Genomic DNA, 19,343 nt, shown 5'->3' on the forward strand with positions numbered 1-19,343 from the left:
ATACTTAAAATCAGCATATAGATGAAAAAGCACCACATAGAAGACACGGGAAATTGTTTTATAATGTTGCAACATTTTTTTATTGTTATTAACAATGTTTTAGATTGCACTTTCTTAAAAAATATCTCTTCACAACTTCGATAACAACTGAAAAACTTGAAGAAACTCAGGAATGCCAGGTAAGAGGTGAACTGCATGCTTTCCTCTGCCATAAATAACGAGCGGATGGAGACAGTTTGGAAGACGGCGGCTGTGAGAACACTGGCTGAGAACAAATCCTCTGAAGAGGACACAACCAAGAGAGCTGTAACCACACCAAAGTATGCAAAAGAGCATCGGTCACACTGGTTAAAATTGGTTGAATATGCCGTTTAAAAAAGTGGCTTGGTGTTACCAACTTGTCTGCTTTCAGGGGTGAGGTATGGCATGGGAGATGAATCCTAATTCTTCCCTTCAAGATCGTCCATTGAACACCTCCTCAAAACATCCTTCACCTCCACACTTCATTAGAAAACTATCTTCACTGTGGAAAATACAGCTCGGGCGCCTTCTGCTCGATGCTCCAAATAGAAAATAAATGTTAAAAAAAAAAAACCCCAACATCTCCAAAGAGGAAATGTGTGTCATAAAAACAGTACGTCACACTCACTCATGGAAAACAGGTTTCACCGAACAGGATTAAACCTCTCTGTCGATAATTAAAGAAGAATAAACCCACACAGATGAACACATTTAGGAACGAACACTCACACACACTCACACACACACACACTCCCACACACACACACACAGCGCCACCACGTCTTGGTTCTGTTATCACTGCAAATGTAAATTCTCAAATGGCAACCTGAGGCCAAGTCACACAACACTGCACCAAAGTCCCTCAACGCCTTAATATCACTGAGCAACAAAAAATAAATCCTATCCTTAAACTGCTAACAAAACAAAAAGAGGTTGTTAAAAAATTGTTTTGTTTTTTTATTAAAGAACAAAATAAAAACCAAAAATAAATAAAACTGTATCACTTCAATGAAACTCCTTCAAAACAAATAATCACACCGTTGAACTGAAACACGGCCCGGGAGACTACACCATGGATATCTAAAAACTTAAAATCACTCATTATCGTCATTAACATGAAGTTACTTTGAGCAGAATAATGGCAACTTAATAAAATAAAATAAAAATAACTATGGGTTGCTCGACATGACACATCATCAAACTGCACAACAACAATAAAAACATCTCTTAGCCCATGCCATATTGTAGCCAACCAATCCGGAAAATGGTTATTGGTTTTTGTTGCAGCTTCAACAGAAAAGCATAACAAACCCCCCTCTGATACCGGCAACACTGAAGTTTCTTCAATGAACAAAAGTCACGTTTCTTTGTCTTAGTTTGGTCAGTGAAAAGAGGAACTGCAGTGGTCAGAGAGAGAGAGAGAGAGAGAGAGAGAGAGAGAGAGGAAGGCGCGTTTTGTAGAACGTAAAAAAGAAACAACAACAGCACAACCAACCCTCATTTTGTGATTGTATTATGGTTGGATTCCAACACCGAACATAAAGGATGGAGTCGTCAGACGCCACTCATCAGGCTCGACAGGAGCGCTGCTAAGTTAAGTGGGTCCCAAGAACATCCCCCCCAATATGGGAGGTTAACAGGGGGGGGTAAAGATAGCAGGAAAGGGAAGAGGGCTTCGGGGAGAAACTATGTTCCCACCACCAGCCCTTAAGGCTCCAGTTCAGTCTCCTCCTCAGCATGTTTCTGCATGTGCACCAGCATCCCCTGCAACCCCTGCAACACACAAATATCCTCCAAATCAAGTTCTACAACCTAAATCAACTATTAAAAAGACGATAAAATGATGTGGAAATATGTGGAGTTAAAAAAAACCAAACATTTCCATACCCCCTTGGAGCTGTTGCGTGCACAGAAAAACTCTTCGCAGTTTTTCCAGCGGCACTTGAGCGTCTGGAAGTTGCCACTGGTGTGGTCATTGGTCAGGTGCTGCTGCAGATGCTCCATCATCCCGAACACCAGCGAACAGCCGTGCCACTGTCAACACAAGACACCTGTGATCAGTAATGACCAGGAACCCACACGGGCTGTCCGAAATGACTACACAAGAGGCTTAATGGTGCAGTCAGATGGGTTGCAAAAAGCAGGTGTGACAACAATATAAACTCTTTATAAATAATAATGAGTATTTCCTGAATACCAGGTCAGTCCCACCCCCTCTCAGACTGGCTGGACATTGGAGCACCTAACGTTTTTACATGATAATATTAAATCAGTTTGACCTCTGTGCAAAGAAAAAGTTGCAAGGTCAAAACGTGACCCTAAGGATCAGCAATCACTGATAAGGATGTTAAGGTAGACTGAAAACAGTGCTGTACACTACAGCAGCAACCTAGGGCTCGGAGGTATGATAAATCTGAGCGGTAGGAAGAACAGGAAAGCAGGAAAAACATATTCTACTATACAATGTCATTATTTATGCTAAGAATAATGCTTAACTAAAGAATGCCCTTTCCCCTTTTATATAAATAAAAGGGGAAAGGGCATTCTTTAGTTAAATTGTTCACAGCCTGTGGACTTTGCAGGAGGTGACAACGGATCTGAAGTGCTTATTGTAAGGGGTCATGTTGCACAATAAAACAGCTCATTTAATACTGTTATAAAGACAAGACAGCTGCTGATGCTCCCTTGCTTTCCTGGGTGCATTTTGAATGTATTTTTCGAGTAGTTCACTTAATGACTGGACAGACAGACAGTATTAATGCAGTTTGGTAGCAGCAAAAAACATCAATGTGAACCCATCAGGGTTTTAAGTCCCTCAGAAGCCTGAAATCAGTTTCAAAAGAGGCGTTTTCTTCTATTACAGTAGCCTAAATGCACCACAGTGAAGCCCAGCCAAATTATATGTTGGCTAAGTGACTAACATCTTCTAAATAAACTAAATAAACCTCTCAGCTCTGCTCCCTATCCCTCATCTTACCCAGCAGCGGTAGTTCTGCATCAGGTTCAGCTTGACGGCCTGCACGCTGCCATCGTAACAGCCAGTGTAGATCTGAAACACAAAATGAAGGGTCAAGATCTGATCTTTAAGCTTTATATTCTCCAAATATCTGCAACAAAACTTCATTAACATATTTGGCACTGAAAACATGTATATCTCACTATATGTTAAAGAAACGCATATCAGATGGTTATAATCTGATGTTTAAACTGCAAAAGAACACAGACAGAAAACATAATTGACACCATGTTTGAGAGCCAATAGAATTAGTTTATTCTTTAACAACTTACAGTTAGGATTGATGAATTTATGATATTCCCTTATTTAATATCGCAATATTCCCAGCATATAACACTGGAATAAGCAGATTTCTCACCATGTTCTTGTGGACAGCCATACACATCACCATGTCCTTGTGTCCACCGTAGACCTGCAGCTGTTCATGAGACTGTGGAGAGAAGAACACGTTGAAATCCTTTCAGATTTTTTTTTTTTTTGTGAAGACACTAACCGACTTTCACACCCAAAAGAAGACGATGTGTTTTAAGGATGCAGACCTGTAGATCGTAGACGCGGACCAGTTTGTCCAGACAAGCGGTCACCATCACTTTCCCCAGGACGGCCACCACAGTAACAGCATGACTGTGGCCCTTATAGACCCGCACCAGCTCTCCTGTCTGTACAAGTGGCACAGAGTTGAGAAAATAAAGTGTGATGTACATAAATTAATACGTTTCTCAAACATTATAATGATTTTTCAGGAGAAGAAATAGAATTATAAACATTTAAAACTTGTACATCTTCATTACTTCATTACATTTATTGTATTTCTGCCTTTATAATGTAAAAGTCAATGAAAGGATTTGTCAAAAACGGTTACATCTTATTGTGTATAAAGGGATAAACATGAAGACTCACATGGATGTTGTGTGCGTAGACACACTGATCACTGGATCCACTGAATACCAGGTCATTGACCACCTGAGAGAGAGAAACAATACAAATCAGCTTTAATAAAATGTAAAACATGAAGGAATCAATCATTTAATCTTCATATCAGATGATACACTAATTATCTTAACAAAATCTTTACACAGTTCTTTGAAACAAATTGCAGTTTTTTCATTCAAACCGAAAATCAGCCTGATTTTGAACAACAACACTTTATATACAGGTAAATCTATTACAGTGTTTACATTATACATATAGACACTGTATATATACATACAGCATATATACATCTGCACATACATACAAGGCATCAAAGTACATAAAATATACAATGCAAAATGTCTGTTTGTGTAAACTGTTCCTTTGTTTTTCTGTGGAGTTTTCATGAAGCTCAGATTTGAGACTCGCTGTACCTTCATGCAGAGAACAGTTTTGGTGTGTCCCTCCAGTGTGCGCAGCAGCAGTCCGTTCTTGGCGTCTCTCACACTGATGGTGCTGTCGTAGGAGCCGACCAGCAGGATCCTTCGGGCTCCCTCCTGTGATGAGGCCAGACAGCTCACGGCCCGCGGCCCGTGGCACTCGAACACATCCATCTGCTTGTTTGTCTACAAACAAATAATGGAAAAATAGAAATGAAAACTTCCATATACAGACTGTCACTTGTTTCCACCTTTTCTCCCCAAAAAACATCCAACAGAGCTAAATAGACTTTATGACATGATGAATTTAAAACTAGTTTTGTAAACAGCTTTTTCCCACTTGTGGCAAAAAAATCTACCTTTTCTATATGGATTGTGCACCAATTTGGCAGCATAAGACTATGCAAAGGTACTCTGAAGGATACTTTCTTAAACAAATAGCTTTATTAAAGAATATGTAAGTATTATTTATTTATTCTTTACAATTCTATTTAAGGTGGAAAGGATCTAACATGCATTTTCTGTCTGCCGATCATTTTCTGTTTCAGTCTTTCTAATTTATGACTTCTTGTGTCCATAACTAAAACAGAATTTTATATACTAGTGTCGACACATTGTAGTGCACTGCAACTCTCACCTTGAGGTTAAAGGTCACCACTGTGCCGTTTGCCAGACCAGCGTACAAAAACTTCCAGCGACTGTGGAGGCAGAGGACTCGGTCTGACAGAGGGAACTGCTGCTCCAGTTCTCGTGTCTGTGGATATGAAACAACATCAACTGAGAACTGAAACACGTCATAACCAACGATGTACAGTATAAATAGGACACAGATTAAGATCAATACCATACAATTCTTTTGGTCCCAATTACTCATTTTTAAAACAGTAAAGTGAAGAATTGCACTTTCAAACAGAGAATTTCTTATTTATTCATTGAGTGCTGCAAAGATAATCAATTATTAATCAGATAAAGTGTTTGTACCTTGAGACTGTAGCAGCGGATGGTCTGGTCACTGGAGCCAGAGTAAAGGCGATGATGCAGGCAGGGAGCCACGGACAGCAACAGGCAGCTCACCTTGGAGCTGTGACCCTCGAACACGGCAACACATTTATGACTCTGCAACAAGAACGGCAAAAAAAAAACACAAGTCTGTTTGGTTGCTGCGTTCAGAGAGAACAGGAATTCCTGACAAACAGCAGCCGAAATTCTTCAACACCCACCACCAGGTCAAAGGCTTTGACAGTCCGGTCTCCTGAACACGTGTACAGCAGCCCGTTGTGGATCTGCATGGCGTTCACCGCCTCCTGGTGGCCCTCAAACACACCCTCAGTGGGCAGGTCATCCTCCCCGTGGTCAGAGGACGCATCTGTGCAACACAAAATACACAAAAATACACACATGAGCACACAGACAAAGAGCTTTTTTTATGTATATAAACGCGTATTTAAATGCTATAAAGGAATAATTAACAAGTGCAGAGGTTTCTAATTCTCTGAACTCTCTCTAGGTTGAATCTGGTTTTATATGTTTTTTCAGCATGAACCTTTAAATGCGGGGTAGACCAGCGATCAATGTGCCTCAGGATAAATATACTCATTCTCAGTTGTGTCCAATCATCACTGAGCTCATAGTGCATCCCTGACAGTCAACTAACAGCTCCATGAATATCTTGCCCATAAAAAGTAATTTGGTTACTCCAGAGTCTATTTTAACCTGGTCAAGGAGCATAACATTTCTAATTTTGGCTGCTCCGATCGTGGTATGATTTTATGTTTGGTTCTGTGTTCAAACATCAAGACTAGCAGAGGGGTCTGATTACTCTGTATTGACTGATGGTGGCCACCGTAGTTTTTACTGTACGTTTGAAAGGCTGAGCTGTATTAAAACGGTTGCAATCTGAAACTGCACAGCTAGATGACACTAAATCCTACACACTGGTCCATTACAAATATTGTTATTAACAATTTCAAATGTTGTATGTATAGAAGAAAATTAATAGTTTTATTTTGATCTTATCCTGATATAGTCTTTCCTGTTACCTGATCAAGTCCCTGCTTTTCTGTCTAGCTCTGTATTGAGACAAACTATTTTACATTGATTAACTGCTCACTGTAAGTGAAACCTTTTGTTCTTATCTGAGGAGAGTCTAGACGTGTATTCAGATTTGTAAATAGATTTGTGTGTTGGGCAGAGGATATAAATTGTCTGCCTTCAGGATAGAGGTCAGATCAGTACTGATCTGTAACTTGTATGCGTGTTTCTCTCCATGCTGCATGAATCAATCTGGAACCTGAGTGAAGATTTCTTCCACAAAGGACAGTACATTATACAGAAATAGTTCATTACCCGACCCTTACAACATGAGAAACTCCCTAGAGAACGTACCTGTTGAGGTCTTCGTTATCTTGGGCAATGTGATGGCAAACTGAACATCACTGTGGGAAGAAAAGATCATATTGTCTTCATAAGATAAAAGGTCAATTTCACCATACAGTTGAATTAATTAACAAATGCAATCCCACTTTATTATCATTTTAAATGCACAAAACAATGTCAATTAAAGGTCCACTTATTCGTCATAACTTATATTAATTTTGCTCAGTGGCCATGGAACTGTAGATGGTTGAATAAGTGGACCTTGAGTTGAGACTGTTTTGCTTAAAGCTGTTTCCAAAGATCAAGAATGAATGAATGTCGTGGTCAACGTGTGTGTGCAGCCTCACCTCTCAGAGGATTTACATATATCCATGTCACTGGTGGAGCTGACCTCGTTGCAGGCCAGGCTTTGTGGATCAGGTCTGGAGGAGTCTGGGACCTGGGCTGGAGGGGGAGCTGGAAGCAGGGCATCCATGTGGGGCTGCTGGCAGGCTGCTGTGACCTCCATGCTTTCTTCTGTATCTAAGTTCAACGTAAGTTCAGTGGGAGGCAACTGGGGAAGCTCTACCATGTGTGGAGGGGACTTGGCCTCTACTCTGTCTAGTTTTATGGGCGGAGACAGCTGCCTGGAGGCCTCCTCAGCCCCTTCCATGTTCACGTCACCATCTCTATCTTCTGAAGGCTGCGTGGAGGTGCTGACCTGGGAGCTCCCACTGGGTCTCCTGCGTGGTCGAAGCCACCTCGGCCTCAAGGCCTCTCCGTCTATCTCGGTGTCACTGCTCTCAGGCTGCTCTGTCCCTTGGGCCTTCTTCAACACCTTCCTCTTCTTTAGCTTCCTTACACGCTTTCCACTCCTCAGTTCAGATGGAGAGGTAGGCTGAGGAAGGCCTGAGGGGGGCTCAAAGAACTGCGTGGCTGCACAGTCAACAACATTTGCTGCCTCAGAGCCCCTCCTGCTGGGTGAGGGGAGCTTTACGGAAGCTTTGGAGTCAGACAAAGGGGTGAGACAGCTCCTGCTCGCCTGTATGGGCTTCTCTGACGTCCCAACCTGTCCTGACAAGCTCTCTTTGCAGTCTGCAGGCTCGCCGAAGTTCTCCCAGTTATGTTCTGTGTTAGTCTGGTACAGCTCAGGCTTTCTTTCAGGAGACGGCTGGACATTAAGAGCAGGATCTGTAAGAGTTGCAGATGCACACGGATCAGTACGATGCAACTTTAATTCACATAGACACTGAACAGAAAACAAGAGGACATTTTTGAGCATTTTCCCTTGAGTTACTGCTTCTATCTGAATGTGTATTAGATTTCAACATTTTCTATGATTTAGGACCAACACTGATATACGATATACTCCAATTGTGCACTGAATGATCTTACCTTGTCGAGAGACAGGCAGCTCCGGAGTGGTGCTGTGAGCAAAGCGGGTTACATCATCCACAGGGTCCAGCTCTGAGCTGACATGGACCGGAGACTGAGGCTCCTGCTTGATAACTACAGGCATGAAGGGAAGGCTGGAAGAGGGAGGGGAGGCACGCTCGGCAGGGGTAGGAGGACTGGGGGCAGCAGCAGTGTCCGTAACAGAGGAAAACATTATGTAGGAGGGCATGTGTGGCTCAGCTTCTACTGAATCAATCTTTTCTTCTTTCAGTTTGATCTGAGGTTCTTCATCCCTGCTACCTGTAGACAAATCACAAAACAAAAACTGTAATGTTTACTGCATCCATCCACTGTGTTATGGTGAAATAATTCTAATATGAATTGGTTTCTATGGTATAGTTATATTTGTAGTGGTCTGTAAGTTCTGTCACACTTCATATTAAAACTCAAATGGAGTCACAGGTAGTAAGTTACCATTTAAGGCCATTTTATAAAACATAATTTCATCCATTTAATTCTGAGACATGTCCTTACCTTGCATCCCTTTTAGTAATTCAATGCGCTTGTTTCTCAGTGTGCTCATCTCTCCGGTCATCTGAGTAAGACAAAAATCACACAAGAGCCATCAGAAAGTAAGCGGTTATAATCGGTAAGAGGGAAATACCGAGTGAACATGAGCATTAAAACTTGCATTAAAAGCAAGAAAAATGAAGAGTCTAAAAGCTGTGACTAAATATGAATAAACTAATTTACCAAAAACAATCACTACCATACATTGAGACTCTCTCCATCCAGTTACAATGCCCATACAGTACATACAGGCAACCTTTAACTATTCACCTACAATGAAAGTTAACAAAACAAATCATCATTTTTGGACAGCCTTCACTACCACAACAATAAAGATAATCTATTGGCTGGCAAGACACTATTGGCAAGCTCAACACACTCTGGACAGCTACTTCAACTGCACTGGCCCCATGACTTGGCAACTCTTCAGGGGAGAATCAGCCACTCAGAGGGGGAGCACAACTCTTTCTTACCTGCTGTTTAACCACCATGAGACGCTGCACCTCCAAGTAGGCGGCCTCTAGTGCAGCCCGGGCCTGGATCAGGCTGGTGTCCACAGTCTGCAGGGAGCGACTCAACTCTTCCTCCCGCAGAGACACAGCCAGCAGCTGGTCGATCTGTAAACGCTCTGCACAGAGACCAAAAGATAAGTATGGAGAGTTTTGTGTAGTCTTTTGTCATCATAAAATGAATTACATTATCAGAGACAATATACTGCAGACAAAAACATATAACTGTCACTCCTCAATTATCAGTAAAACAATGCAGTATATATACACATAACTTCCTGAATACAGCAGAACTCATAGATGCTAACCTTTTTTGGATTTGACCTTTCTTCTTTTGTTGTTGTGCTCCAAGCAAGACCTCTCTGCACTTGGAACATCCTACAAGGGAGAAAGTAAAGAGTCATGTTCTGCTTGTTTGTATTAAAGTACACACAAATAAATCACTCACATACACACAGTACTAGCATTACACTACCGTAAAATTGTCAGTGTCACAATGAACAGTCTGGTCCAAACAGAAGTAGAATCTGTGGAGTTCCCCTTTAATACTGTTTCCTTTACTCACCCCAGCTGCTCTTCGCCTCTTTCCTGTTCCCAGCGCGTCGAACTGCTCCGTCCCCGAACTGCTGTCCCCAAGCACCGAATCAGACCGCTGGAGGGCTTTCACTGTCGCTGACGTTAGTTTGTCTGGCTGCTTCTGTGCTTCAGCCTCAAAGTGACCAAGCATCTGCTCCACCTCTTGCTGACAATGATTGTCTTTGTTCCCTTGAGCAGTGGGAGGACTCGGAGAAACGGAGGATCCCTGCTGCTCTGAGCTGAGGCCTTCCCTCTGTGCCGTCTCCTTTGACATGAGGGAGGTAAAGAGGGAGTGAGTGGATCCAGGGGCGAGGCTGCTCTCTGATAAGGAGCGTTTTCGGGAGGTGCCCGAAGCGGAGCTGTCCATCAACGAGTCCCACTGGAAACCCTCTAACAGGGGAATGTCATCTTCCTCCTGGCTCTGGTCTTCCTGTTCGCATGGCACCATCTCAATCCCAAACCTGGAGGACAGTAGACAATGAGGACATAACATGAGCTTGACATAACTGAAATAATAAACAAAAAACAAAGAATGTATCACATAAAACTCTAAATGTAAGGTCAAGTTTTTACCTTGGCATGCCTTTTCCTTTGTCTTGCTTCTTCCTGACCTCCTGATACACCTGTTCCCAGTTCACATTGCGTCGAGACCCAGAGGAGCTGATGAGCTGTCGGACAGTTGGCTTGAGCCCAGAGTCCTTTTCTGTGTCGCTTCTCCGCGACTCGCTCAGGTTACGCACTCGTCTGGCAATGTTCAGGTTGGGCTCATGGTTTCCTGTTTTGCTCTTGGAGCTGATGTGTTTGGTCAGGTCACGCTTTAAGACAGGAGGCAGGTCAAGTTTGGAGAGACTTGATGTGTTCGAGCCTGAGACCGTCTGTGTTTCACCACTTCTGGAGGTGTCACTCTCTGAGCTCTGCCCTGCTTCAACAGCCTGCATGGCTTCACCGGGGGCCACTGAGCATGTTTCCGTCTCCGCTTTCTTCCCGTTGTCCTCGTCTTCCCTGCTTGAGGCTGCAGGCTCTGAGCTCTCCATGGTAGAGGTGCTAACATGCAATGATTGGAGAAACTGGCTGCTGTCTGAAGATTGCAGCGCAGGTTTTTCTGGCCCAACTGAGTCGGGTACAATTTGGTTTATCTGCATTCTGCCTGCAGCTGTTTTCTTTGTTCACTCCAATCGGACTCTGTACGTGATCCCTCTGCTGCTCCTCCACAATGTGCAGTGTCATTTCCATCCTGTTGTTTCTAGAGCTATCCAAAGAGGCCCTCTTTTCTAACACAGTTTGCCAAGCTTTCTTGAACGTTTCTGGGAGCTGCCGTTCTTGCCTTGATTGAAGGGGCCCAACAGGTGGAGACTGGGGATCGAACCCATTCTGCTTTGCAGTTGATTTTGATTGCGCGTGCTCTTGACTGGAGGCCTTGCTGAGTTTAGCTCCACCGCTCAGACCAAAGATTGAAAGCATCTTCCGATCTTTTTGTGGCTTACTTGCCTTCTGATTGGAAGGACCAGATGTGGAGTTCTGTTGGCCATCTCCCTGAGTACTGCCGCTTCTACTGCTGCTACTACTCCGATCTCTGGGCTTGGTTTTGGGGTTTGTTTTATGCCTCCCTTTCTCTTCCACATTTTGTCCACTTGAGGTCAACTGCCCCGGTTTCTGTTCAGGTCGGGACTGTCTGGCATTGGTTTCTGGTGCCTTCTGGTCTTGCTTCTGGGGTTTGGGGGCTTTGGGGTACTTCTCTGATGAGTTTGAGTTGGTGTCCGTATGGGGTACAGATTCAACACCCTTTGTGACTGGATACGGAGACCAGCGACAAGCTTTGTCTAGCTTTGGATTACTACCAAAGGTCTTAGGGCTCTTAGTACCACTGTGGTCTGGTTCTGCCGTTTGTCCCTCCCCATTCTGAAGCCCATCACCCTGCTGACTTCCCTGGTTATTAACTGTGTTTTGAAACTGGTTAAAAGCCTGGGCAAAAAAAATGGGTGGAGGTGGATACATACATGGAGGCCCCACGAGGCTCAGGGGCCGACCCCTTTGTGGGTTCTGGCAAATATTATTTCGGCCATAGACCCCGTTACTACTGCCTCCGTTACTAAGCCAAGGTAGTCTTCGTTGATTGCCAGAAAGTGCACCCTGATCCCACTGCCTGTTGCCCCAACCTTCCTGACTGTGCAAGCTTCCACCAGCAAACTCTCCAGATGCCCAGTTCTGCAAGTTGGGAGGCTCCTGAGCATGCCAGGTGGCACTCTTTCCCCGTTTACTGTGTTGCCAGGGTCGTGGCTCCCCTGCTCTGGCATTATATCTGTTGTTCTTGAACCAAGAATTTTGTTGACCGGACCCACTGAATGCCTGCGATGGCTGCTGCCAGGCACACTCCAGCCGGTAACGCTCCTTAGCTTCCTTTAATCTCAGTTCTAACTCCTCCATTCTCTTTCGACCCTCTTCCTTCAACCTCTGTTGGAACTCCTCCTTTCTCCTTCGATCCTCTTCTTCTTTTGCCTGTTTTGCAGCTGCAGCCTCCTTGTCTTTTCTACAAACAAAAGACGGATATGAATTTACATATATACATATGTCTTACAAAAGAATGACAGAGCTTCAGTTCTGTCAGGCCTGTATCTGCCATTCACTCAGAATCAGACAATGAGTGCACCATGGTAACTTGAAGGAAAGCTGGTTGGTCAGTAGTGAGGACAGCAAATGTGAGAGTCACAATGGCCTCACAACAAATGTGAATTTGTAATCAAAAAAGTAAAGTCAGTATTTTAAACTCACAATGGATCATACTAATTGTATGTGACAGAGAGAACAACACACAGAAAATGATCACCTGACACCTGACCTTTAGCTCTACAGAGAATTTTAGCATCTTTAAGCTCTTTGTTTTGGTTTCCCAGCCTGTACCTTTACTGTTGCGTTTCACTCTCGCCACTCTCAACAGCATTATTTCACGCCACAGCAGGCAGCTGTTTTCATAAGTGTATATAGGCAACTGTTTGCAAGCAAGTTTGTCAAATCAACTTAAAAGATGACATAAAATGTCACGTTTTGTTCACAGCTTGTTTATGCTCGACCCAAGGGGTCAAAAATAAGATAATGCAAGTTTGAAAACTTTTTGCTGCAAGGTAAAAACTGCACAAAAAACATTATTTCAGATACACTTGAATCTGTGTTACAAGAAGAAAAGTCACCCTGGCAACCGCATCTCTTGGCCCAGTGTTGTTAGGTGTCACAGTGTGACCTACAGCACTGACCTGCGGAGAATAAATTATCTGGCATGTGACAAGCCAACAGCTGAACGCCAGCTTTTGCTTTCAACAGTCTTATTTTGTTTTTACAAATCTAAAACCACAATTATGTATCAAAATCTGTCATTTATTCCAGAATTCGGAGCACCACAGGGGTTGCAGTGAAGGCTTTTGGATGTGTTTTACTATTTCTAGAGGGCAGTAAACCTGAGGAAGCATGTGTCTAAACTCTGTGAGTGCAGTCATGCTTTTTTTTAGCCTGCAGCCCTGACATACGACTCCAAGCACAGCTCAACTTGAAGCAGCAGCTAAAACAGGCCTGTGAGCACCGCTGAGCAAAATGTGACTATACATGGCGCATGTACACACAAACGAGCACTTGTGAGCTATCACTTACCTTTACATTTGTGGTTAAATCATATAAACATTATAAACATAGGCTAGTGTTGAACAGGTAATCAAAGAAATACTGCAAGGGAAATACTGCCAACTGAAATTGGGTTTATAAACAACAATATTTCTTATAGGCCCTGGTCCAGTGATCAAATTCTATGTTGACAAATATGAAATACCCCCCAACCCCCAAATAAAAAAAAAAAAAAATTCTCAGTTTCTCATATTTGAACACAAACTATTTAATACAAAGTTTATTATAAGCACCCTTTTTTTCCAATAAATGATCATTAGACAACTCTGTAAAATTGTATTAATACTACTTTTTTGTTGTTGTTGTTGTTTTAAAGCAACACTTGTAAAATGATGATTCCCTAAAAGCTAAAACTCAATATAACATGACTGTCTCACCTGATTTGTTCTTTTCTCTTCTCAATCAGATCCACCAAAACCTGATCGAAGTAGTCCTCGTCACGGTCATTCCCAGCATGCTTTTGTTCTGAAGCTTCCACATTCTTCTTGTGCGTGGGACTGGAAATGTGGCTGGCATAATCAGTCAGACTCACCACCGTTACCTTGCACACTCTGCACTCGTGTCCGCAGTCCCTGGGGAGGGAAGGCGAGAGCGGGCGTTCAATCGTTCCTTCAGGCATTGTTCTGGATCTAGTCTGGTTTGGTTTGGTTTTATTGCCTGCAGAGCCTGCGACAACGTACTCTGGCTCTACTTTCTGTTACTTCAAAGTCAAAATAAAATAAGGAGAGGAGAATACTCAACAATCCTTAGCAAAAAATATCTTGTCCGAATTCTCTATCCGTCACAGATCAGGAGGTAGCTAACTTGTAATTTTCTCTTATTAAAAAAAGTTAAAATCTTTATCTTCCTGATCTTGTTTTTCCTTTCTTCAGCAGGCCATAGGTGGCAGAGCGAGGGCAGGAGGAGCAGCCAGGCTGGACCCAGGCAGCATGCTAATCTAGCTGTTTATGTCCAGCCACCACAACCAGCCATGCAGCAAAAGCACTGGGACGCGTGGAGGGGAGAGAGGCACGACGCCCTCAGCCTAGTGCGCTTTCATGATGGTGACCGCTGCGCTCTGAGACTCTACAGAAGGCAATGTCTGTATTTGACCTCACACTTCTCTCTGAGAGCCAGGACCCAGCCCCCCTCCCGGCCGCCATGTGTTATTAGCACAGGCCTGAGCATCCGGCTGACCAATCCCAAGCAAAGCCTTTGTAACTGGAGCTTTGTGCAGCTGCTCATAGCCGCCACTTCGAAACCTCTCCCAAGTATTTCATCTTGTGATTCTGATAGGGGCAGTGACTTTGCTGGCTCCTTCTCAATTTCTTTTTCAAATCTGTGTCATGGCATGCTGCCATTTTCAGACCTCTAGTGCAGTTAGCATAGTCTTTATCAGTGAGATAGGGTTACTTTTTCTTTTTGACACGTTATTTATTAGCTGCAGTGGTGGGGGAAATGCTACCTGAATTATTAATGATGAATTCCTTGGCTGGAGTTGTAATTTGAAAGTCAGCATGGACCTCACACAGAGCTGTATCAAGCTAAAGTTAAGCTTCAGCCATCCCATTCCTGAATAGGCAGTTTTCTAATCCACCAAACACTCTTGGGGAACTATAACCTTTCTTTTATAACGTCAAAACTTGGCACTCGATGCATACTGGCAATTTTACTCTACAAATATACCTGACCGACGCATGTAAATCATTTTTGCATATCAATGTTTACATGAAATTCCAGTAACTTAGCAACAACCAAGGCCCTTAATCAGTATTTGCTCCACTCCAGATTCTTCCGTCTCAGCGACAGGCCACATACTTTTAGTAATCTACATGGGAGTCACAAGATAGCCAGTTGCCTTCTATCGGTCATGCCTGTTGTTCCGGAGAGATTGTGTCTAAATATATGTGCCACAGTTGAGACAGCTGCCCATATATCCACTTGCCCGATAACTGTAATAACACGTGCCCATGTGCACACGTGCCTTGTGACCCAAATAGACAAAGTCAAAGCTTTTGTACGAACATTACTCATTCATTTAAAAACGTGAATCGAATAGGAAGCATTTATAATCCAAACTATCATACTATTTTATTAAATGGTGTGACTTTGATTACTAATCAGGAATATGCATCAATTAATTATGTGCAGAAATCAATGTGAAATTTAAAATTCATGATCAATAATTCTATGATATCTGTGCATGTTGTTTATTTTTGGAGAAACGTAACAACAACTCACCGGCCTTTGAGCTTCTCCAGCTCTCGGTGGTGCAGCATGCTTCTCATGTGCTCATCCATCTCCTGCAGACACACATTAAAAATAAAGCATTTCTTTTTTTCTGCAAGTTTCCTTGTTCAGTTAGGTGACAGAAAAAACACTTTATTGATCCACCCAAGAGGGCGGATATCTCAGCAGTGCAGAAAACATGTGATGAGACAGATATGTTGCTTTCCAAAGAAAACATGCATTTCCAAATTTGGATTTTAAGGGATTAAATGTTCCTTTATGGGAAAATCCAAAAAGCTGAAAAATGAATTGTCAAAAGGGTGAAAACAGATCTGATTTAACTCATGAAAAGTTGACATTGGAATGACTGAACTGAAAAAAACAATTAAAAATCCCAATGATGTGACATTTATTGGGGTCTGTACAAAACAACCATGTTTTCTTACACCTCTATCAAAAAAAGTTAAGCTTCTGCGAGTTGCATTTTGCACTTGGCCATGTTGTTAATGTGTATCAGATCATCCCAACAGAATGTATATATGCTATTGCTGTATTCATTATTCATCACAGTATTTACACATTTATACCGTAAACCATGTTTGAGGGTGGATTACCTGTTTGGAGATGTGGACTGTTTCACAGAGGATGCACTTTCTGTCTCTCGCCATCTTGAACACAAGTGGAAATCAGGTCATTACTGTCAACAGAGACATTTTTAATAAACTACTGTTAAAGGATTCATCAATCACAGCTTGCAAAGAACAAAATTCAACAACAACAACAACGTTCTGTAAATCCATCCTGAAGTATAACTATGTGTGGTGTAGTGAGTGTGGTTCAACCGTAGTTGTAATAATAATCCTGTGCAGTGCATAAACTGTATATTTGCAGCACCAACTCAGACTCATCAAACCAACACAGTCGAGGGAGCTCAAGGCTCATTTTCTCTAAACAAGTACACCTAGCTATTCAACCAACATGCCTCGGTACCCGCAGCCTAAATGCCAGCACAGAGTTCAACCTGGACACTGGTCTAATTCCAGTCTGCTGAGTGTGCAACTCTGTGGCCAGGAGGCAGCAGAGCCACGGCAGCGTCAGAGCTATGTCTGGACTTGTTGAACGTTCACCAACAGGGTGTGAAACTCATGCCGGCCACAAGTCAAAGGCTGGTGGAGTTACACCTGGGGCTGTTTCTACACTAACATCGCCATCTCGAGCTGCAGCTGACCGTGTGGAGACTCTGTTCTATTTCTAACGTGTTACTGGTTTCTACATTGTGCGTACAGTATCCTTTAGTTAGTTAGTAATCTAAAGATAAAAGAAGATATCAGTATGAAGATCCAGGAAAGTGTTTGTTCAGGTGCAGGATGAAGCAAAATCAATTCATGAAGAGGAAAGACATCTGCATGCTGAGAGTTTATTTATCTATGCACGACCCATCTTGGTTTTTTTAAGTGCGCTAACTCAAATCTGGCTGATACGAAAGACAAACGTTACCACAATGCAGACAAACTGGCAGTCTAACCTTCCTACAGCCAACACTGGAAAAAGGCTCTGATGGGGTTATTGATTTGCTAAGATCAAGAAGGAAGGTGCAAAAAAAAAACACAAAAATCAGGATTCTTGTAGATGATTGTGTATAAAGATTAAACCTAATGAAAACTAACAAAAACATTACGCTTCAGACAGAAATCACAGGAAAAAAAACCTATAAATGTGGCTTCTTTTCTTATAATGTACGGCAGCGCCTTCTTATCTTTACCATACTGGGTCAAACAGCAAAGTTTAATATAGAGTAAGTCTAATAATGACCATGAGTAAGGTCGTCCTCAGTAATTAGACCTATATTCTGTTTATGACATGCCTCACAATACCTCCAACACCATTGCTCCTCACTCCCAAAGCACCAGAGGGCAGCTATTTATAATGCCAGTATAATCCTGTGTCTGTGTCATTGAATCTCCAGGTGGCAAAGATACCACATTAATCTCAGATAATTAAGTAAAACAGTTTATAAAACAGCCCCTGGTTATGGGGGGGGCAGAGAAAGATATTTAATGTAGGATTCCTTTAGAAAATAAGCCTCTGAGAGCCTCATGCATTGACTGAAACCGACTGTTGTCTTATAGAAATAAAGCTGGGAGAGAAAACACAAAAGCAATGCATGGTGCAGGATCAGAAAGAGACAATAAAACCACGAATGCACAAAAGCAACAGCAGCTTTACACACTTATATCTGAGGTTTATAAAGGACGCGAAAGCTGCTACAGCTGTTGTTAACTTGTAACGTTACTAATCTGACCGAGAAGCAAACAAAACGTCCAGCGAAAAACACACGAACCGCGACTCCCGGCTGAATTAAAAGTTAAAAGTCAAACAAGCGCCGCAAAGCTAGTTAGCGACGTTAGCATCGGAATGCTAACCAGCGACAGCAACTGACGTAAAACGAGCGCGAGCAAAAGTCCAAATGTTTAAATTATAAAAGAGAGACACATTAATTTCTGTTTGCTACCTTTATAACATCCAAATGTGTGTGTGTGTGTGGGGGGGAGGTTTACTGCATTTTCTCATCCACCGTAGAAGCTAACAACAACAACAATAATAACAACATCCGGTTGCGCGCGCGCCCCCGACCGGAACTACAACCCAGGACGCGTTCACGGACGTCGCTGTGCAGGAAAAACCAGTTCTGTGTGACGTTCAATGTTTTATGTAACAGTTTTAGTTATTTTACTCGTGGAGCAGTGTTATGAGGATAGTCCTAACTTAAATAGTAATTCATTATGGTTACAGGGGGAAAACAAGATGTAATCAGATTACAGTAACATAGAAAAGTAAAATTGGGATTGTTTAACAGGATTGTAATTTACATAATGCCATATACATCAGGTTTCTTATATTAAAATGCGGGGACCTGCCTGCTGTGTTGTCCTATTTGGAATAGGCTTGTTGTTTAAATTTAAACCATCCTCGTTGACTGTGATGTCTTTTTTATTGATTTTTTGTATTTGTTTTTTTATTTTGTTGTTTTTTGATGGTTTTTTTTATTTATGTTTTTTTTTTGTTGTATTATATGTTATTTTGGCCTTTGTGAGTTTTTTTTTTATTCTCCTGTACAACACTTTGGTCAACTTTGGTTTTTTTTAAAATTTTAAAAAATTTTTGGTGATAATACCATATACATCAGGTTTTCTTTAAAAAAAATACACACGTTTGATGCTCAAAATCTTTCCGTTTTCTTTTCAAAGGTTAAATAATACAAAACATACATTAAACATACATTAAATTAAAATTACAAACCCTAACCTTAGTTATTTTTAATTTTATTCTTAGGGTTAGGGTGTTTAATGTATGTTTAATGTATGTTTTATATTTTGTATGCTACTGGATACTTGAATTTCCCTCGGGATAAATAAAGTATCTATCTATCTATCTATCTATCTATCTAAATTGTTCTGTTGTCTTATAAAATACACTTAGATCAATACATTTCTTTTCTCTTGGTTTTATTTACATATTTGTTGTTGAGGTAACCTAAAAGTAACGGAAAGTAATCAAGTTACTTTCATATTTTGATACTTGGATTAGTTTACTGACTACATTTTATTAGTAATTAGTAATTGTATGGGATTACATTTTTAAAGTAACTCAATAAAAACATTTTGTTTGTTA

The 19,343-nt window shown here is 41.9% G+C and overlaps 1 protein-coding gene across 1 annotated transcript; it reads right to left on the reverse strand.

The window, feature by feature from the left end:
- Positions 1-53: 53 nt before the first annotated feature.
- znf106a (zinc finger protein 106a) lies at positions 54-18,278 on the reverse strand. Its single transcript, XM_051395606.1, is given in 23 exon segments — positions 54-1,794; positions 1,909-2,055; positions 2,999-3,070; positions 3,396-3,467; positions 3,577-3,696; positions 3,938-4,000; positions 4,384-4,575; positions 5,027-5,143; positions 5,371-5,505; positions 5,610-5,755; positions 6,775-6,824; positions 7,113-7,935; positions 8,140-8,439; positions 8,674-8,734; positions 9,183-9,337; positions 9,527-9,596; positions 9,784-10,255; positions 10,368-10,918; positions 10,920-12,321; positions 13,841-14,035; positions 15,684-15,745; positions 16,286-16,368; positions 18,184-18,278. Coding segments are annotated over 22 exon segments (5,325 nt in total). The 5' UTR covers positions 16,340-16,368; positions 18,184-18,278; the 3' UTR covers positions 54-1,728.
- Between the last annotated feature and the right edge of the window lie 1,065 nt (positions 18,279-19,343).

Source organism: Dicentrarchus labrax, unplaced genomic scaffold (genome assembly GCF_905237075.1).
Source record: "Dicentrarchus labrax unplaced genomic scaffold, dlabrax2021, whole genome shotgun sequence".
Classification (NCBI taxonomy): Eukaryota; Metazoa; Chordata; class Actinopteri; family Moronidae; genus Dicentrarchus; species Dicentrarchus labrax.